This window comes from Austrofundulus limnaeus, unplaced genomic scaffold, assembly GCF_001266775.1.
Source record: "Austrofundulus limnaeus strain Quisiro unplaced genomic scaffold, Austrofundulus_limnaeus-1.0 Scaffold9, whole genome shotgun sequence".
In the NCBI taxonomy this organism is placed as follows: Eukaryota; Metazoa; Chordata; class Actinopteri; order Cyprinodontiformes; family Rivulidae; genus Austrofundulus; species Austrofundulus limnaeus.
In genome coordinates, this window is record NW_013952411.1 from 5,062,793 (window position 1) to 5,068,553 (window position 5,761).

General features: G+C 36.4%; 1 protein-coding gene across 1 annotated transcript in view; it reads right to left on the reverse strand.

Annotated features, from left to right (window-relative positions):
- Positions 1-5,761, reverse strand: part of LOC106512998 (uncharacterized) — a gene marked incomplete at its 5' end in the record, with an annotated part of 14,472 nt that overhangs the window by 8,491 nt on the left and 220 nt on the right. Inside the window, 4 exon segments of the mRNA XM_014001614.1 lie at positions 588-740; positions 1,729-1,861; positions 3,640-3,790; positions 4,762-4,900. Coding sequence (XP_013857068.1) covers positions 588-740; positions 1,729-1,861; positions 3,640-3,730 — 377 coding nt within the window.

Consider the following 5,761-nt stretch of genomic DNA (forward strand, 5'->3'; position numbering starts at 1 on the left):
GTGCCATTCCACATTATTACAAATAACTTAATTTCTGGACATTTATGGTTTGATTTCTTTGGATCACTTGGGTTGTTACTGACTGGTGAAATTTTCATGTCATTAGCACCTCTAGTAATATATTTACTGAGAAAAATGGTGACGTGTTCAATATTTATTTTACCCGCTGTATCTGGCTTTGCATGATAGAGTTGTAGCATGTGCTTGTAGATGTAGAGATGAACTGTGTTCAATGACGACAGTTTTCTGACATGTCCCTTAGCCCATGTGGTAATATCCGTTACAGAGTGATGTTTGATCAGGCTTTTCAAGTTTTATATTTGTCTAAATGTAATGACTCTTTAAAGCAAGTTGGAAGGATTAGGATCTCGTTCAAACTTTATTTTTGACACAAAATTGCATGAGTAAATAAATTACCATTTACTTTTACACAAATATACATTTTGGTACATGTAGATTAAAATGTCATTGTGTAAAAATGTATAAAAGATAAAAAAAAGGCAAGTATAAGCAGTGTTTGGCTGTAATCAAACTGCTGCAGTGGTTTATTTCAAGCACCAATAATTGAAAGTTTTCAAATGACATACCTCTGGGTGTTTGCAACAAAGCAAATGGGCAAAAGTCGAGTCTGGTTGTTTTCAGAACGGATCCAAGCCGTGGTCAACGTCGCCAAGGGACCAACTGATGCAAAGCCTACCCTGTACAGGTCAGGGGGGCCGACCACTGCCACCTCCAAAACACTGCAAGGAAGGAGAGAACCCCCTTTAGTTCTAAAATTAAAAAATTAAACAAACCCAAAGAAAAGCTCCAAAACTCCAACAATCGGCTCCTAAAACTGACAAACAGGTAGACAGTGATGTAACTAATCTGCACTGCTCAACGTGCATCATGTACAAGTCATGTCTGCTTCTTTTAGAGTACAGAAAGACACATGCATCCTGTTTATGTCTGTGTGACAACCACATTCAGCAACAGAGGTTTCATTATTTTGTACCAGGGAAAAATGAAGCTAGAATGCACAATTTGTATGTTAGAGTAGATTCTCTTTTATCCAGGATACAATATTCCTAACAAACTGGATGAATGGCAGCAGAACTTGTGACTTGATCAAGTGAAAATACACAATTGGCTTAAAAAACAAAGTCTATCTCAACTGATCAGAACCACACAAGTTATAGCACAGTTCTCAAAACTGCAGTCATGTGAAGCTGAACTAACAGATTTCTGATTATTGTCTCATATCTGCATACATCTTAGTAACTGGAGCTCTGAACTGATTTGTTAACAAGAAGATAAGTGTGATAAATAGAAAACCTTATTGTGTTACAATTAGATAAGTAGACTACACTACAAGAAAAAAAAATATTTCTGCCATCCTATAGGTGTAATGCATTGTTGCAGTTATTAAGATTTCTTTATACATAAAATCTGTAATTAATAAAAAGAACTTTAAGAATGTTGGTAACTAACATCTAGAATCAACACAGACAAAGGTTGKTTAGCTAACTCAATGGGGTTTTAGATCATATCTGTATACACACAAACTATGTAACAAAACTAAAGCAGCAAACTCAGCTGTGTAATTAGACACGACTGCAGCTCACAGAAGGATAATGTGAGAAAATAACGTGACGCATTTGTGTCTTCACAAAGTTTCTCAGGGTAATATAAGAACACTTAGAGATAAAACTATTAACGCCACTTATTTTTAGGACATTGTTGACGCACCTCTCGAGATTTGACTTGTAGTTTGTGTTGAACTTCACCTCCTGGAAGGGCATGACAAAGAGCACAGAGTGCTGCTCAGGGGTCCCATCTGTCACCACTGGTTCAGTTCTGCAGCTGAAACTCCACTCTTCCACTAGAAGACAGGAACAAACATGCTTCAGAAACTTTTTAAACATTATGTACACAGCCTTAAATCAATCTAATTTAAAACATTTGTGATTCACTATTATAATCTACAATATGTTTATATGAACTGCAGAAGATGGGAATAACTTTTATATAAAAAAAGACTAACTCATGAGCTCCAACCACATTTGAGCTTCAGTTTACTAAAAGACCCAGACAGAAGCATGAAGCAGTTGCTGTTTAAAAAAAAAGTTCCAAATTTCTAAAGTGAAATGTCATCTATAGAGATTTAACTTTCATTTATAAACTTTAATGCATGACACGMTGAGATGAGCTGCCAGCAAAAGCTTCTTGTGTCTTAAAAGAACACATGAGCACAACCTAACACCCTGTCACACTATAACATTTTACACAATTTATGCCAACTTCTGACAACTTTAAAGACCTCTATGTTGAAAATKGAGTTAAGAAAATAAAATGGAAGCCTATTTTAGGCGTGTTCAACAGATTGATCAAATACAGTATATAGCTTTTATTAGTAGACATAAACAGACAAAACAATTCTATRAGTTGGCCTAAGTTGTTTAAAACATTATAGTATGACAGGGCCTTTAGATTCTCAATATTGCATCTGTGGAAACCAGAAGATCTTTGCAAGATTTTTTTTTTGACAGACARAAACACAAAAGCAAAGYTTGGTCAGAACTCATCACAGTATAGAAGGTGAAACTCAAACCTCTCACTCAGTACAGACTACCAAGCACCTGTGGGGCTGATGATGTTTGGCTGCTAAAGGAACCTGCAGTTATAAAGCTGACCAAGAACTCCTCTGTGTAACAAAGTATTTGATACACAGAAGACGCCAACAGTCTGACAATGAAAGCTTGGCCCAAAATGTCATGCAACAGGACAACAATCCCAAACACGGCAGCAAATTTACACCAGAATGAATGAAGGCGTTGCAATGATCCAATCAAAAGTTCAGACCTCACCATGAATAATTTGATTTTGTAAACACAAGATGACATCATCAACGTATTGCTGCTGAAGGAGACTCTACACTGTTCGGCATCATTGGGTGCACAAAGGTTTTGAAATGCTGTTTAAGCTCATAGTCCAGAGGTCTGCAACCTTTACAATCAAAACTGCCCTTTCTGCTTGTTTGGCCTCTAAATAAAATGTGTGCTGAACATCGAAATGTGCTAGAACTGTGATGGTCCACTGGCAGCCCGTAGTTCACTTCCAGCTGGCTGAAAACACTTTAACAGCCACTAAGACTGAGGACACCTTCACTAGAAGCTCGAGATGAAGAAAACATATTAACTATTATTTATTACATTATAGAAGTAAAAATCAAAAATAAATGGTTGATCTTTTTTTTTTTACGTTTGAACTAAAGAAAAAATGATATTCATGTAAAGAAGGAGGAAAAAATATTTCAAAGCTGAAAGGTGGGCGWTTGTGTGCATCTGTTAGCAAAATATCTCATGAACCACTGAATAAATTTGAATAAAACTCAGAGAGAAATCACTGGATGTACAGCTACAACTGATTAACTTTTGGAGTAAACCCAATTTAAGATGGTGCTACAGTTATTGACTGTAAGTCTAATTTATCTAAGCTGAAGTTTGAYGTGATAGATGAGAGTCACAATGAGCACAAATAAATAACAAGAAATCTTTGTTTTAATGCACAATTTATCACATGTAGTTGGTCATGTAAAGCTGTGAAATGAAAGAGGCAGCCCTGTTTGATTCAGAATGACTGTGGAAACGACAGACTTACCACTGAGAGAGAGGTGCAAGGGCACGGAGCTGAGTGGGGTGATGTCAATGACTTGGCTTATTTTGGGAACAGGGATCAGGTCCTCTGCCATCAGGTRGATGAAATACTGTCCTGGGACTGCATTTCCAGTAAATGACAATAYGCATTTCTCCTGATAAAACAAGTCAGCCAAAAAAAAAAAAAAAACATTAACAGGAGGACTTTCCAGACTCAAATATTCTGTGGGAAATCAAACTGATAAGATCAAAAATACACAAAATAGTTATAATAATAATAATGAATCAACATAGCGTAGGTCTTTTATCTGCTTTCAACTAAACTAACAAACGCTAAATTGGATCCTGTATTTTACAGCAAGTATTGAAGTCATGTACTGAATGATGCGTCCTTCTGAGAAGCAGGCAGCTGGTAAGTCAGCAGGACTGAACGTTCTTACATGTCTCTGTAACTGAGCTGCACAGTAAGACCAGGAAATAAACACGCTGTTCAGGTTTATTGTCTTAAATATTGCTGCAAAACAATAGAAAATAATAAAACAATAAAAAGTTATTTTAAAGTYATTTCAATCACCATAATCCCTGAAAACCTTGTATTTTACATAAACCCCTAAGTCCTGGAATTTTTATTTTTATAATTTTTTTCAACAAGGCAGTTGGAATGGAGACGTTTTATTTGCAAAGTTAAATTGCGCGTAAAAAGACTGAGGAGCCTGGAGCGTTGAAGTTGTGTTTTGATTTGATTCAATTCAATTCAGTTCATTTCACTTCAGTTAAATCAAATCAAATTAAATTAAATTAAATTAAATTAAATTAAATTAAATTAATCCAAAAGGAAAATTAATTATTAAGAATGTAACGACTATGAAGAACAGATTATGCATAAGATTTATTTGTAGGTAGAAAACAAGGTGGTGTATTTGAGGACAGTTTAGAGGAGTTGTCCTTTAGTTTAGCTTTTATAGTTTAAATCACTTTATATTTTTTAAAATCTAATCTACTTGTATATACACATATACATTAAAAGAAGACATACATATACACTTACTAAAAACGTTAGGATTGTTCTGTTATGGCCTGAAAACACTGACATTTGCTTTCAGAAATGCTGAAAACAGAACGTTACCTCATCCAGTGTTAGGAAAGCATGCTGAGTGCAGTTCAGGCACTCTCCCTTGTCGGCTCGGGCAAAACGACACCTCACCTTGTCCCCATCCAGGTCCTTCACAGACAGCTGGAAGTCCACAGGACAGTTCTGACGGGCTCTGTGTCAACAGAACAATAATCAGCATGACAAAACGTATGACGTGTCAGTAAAAACAGGATGTTTATGGAAACTGAAGGCAGCACTACAAGACWTGCAACCTCTTTATTTGGTTTAAGATAAACTTTTTTTTAAACTTATTAATCACTCTATGGCCAGTTTTTGCTCTCTAACAACTTGATCTTCAGTAAATTTAATCCTGGGTCATCAGCAGCACGACGGAACAGTGGTTAGCACTGATGCCTCACAGCAAGAAGGTCCTGGGTTAGATCCCCAGTTCAGACCTGGGGTCTTTCTGTGTGGAGTTTACATATTTTTCTTCRTGCTTGCGTGGGTTTTCTCCCACAGACCAAAAAACATTCATGTCAGGCTGCCTTCAGGCCTCCCTYGCAAAAGAGATCTGTGATCTCAATGGGATTTGCCTGATTAAATAAAGGTTAATAAACTTTTTAATTAAAATATTGTGCGATGTTGGGGATCGGTATCAGCTACTGTCACATTGAACTCATTATCTGTAAAACCATCTGTGTTAGTTACAGTAAGTTGGACTGGCTGTGGCCATCTGAGATCATCTCGACTTCAAAAGTGCATGAGTTATAGACGTACATTCACTGATCACTTCCTGCAAGTTTCTGTACAACTTTAGTAGTTCATGAGGTATTACAATCTCATAAGCTGTTAAAAAACTAAAAAAAAAAATCTATCAAACACAAGAGGTTTGTGTCCCTGATCATTCAACCCTCTGATGCTTTGATTTCCTTCTTTTATTTATTTTAACATTTCAAGCTAAGCTAATCCCTCGTGTGTGTGTGTGTGTGTGTGTGTGTGTGTGTGTGTGTGTGTGTGTGTGTGTGTGTGTGTG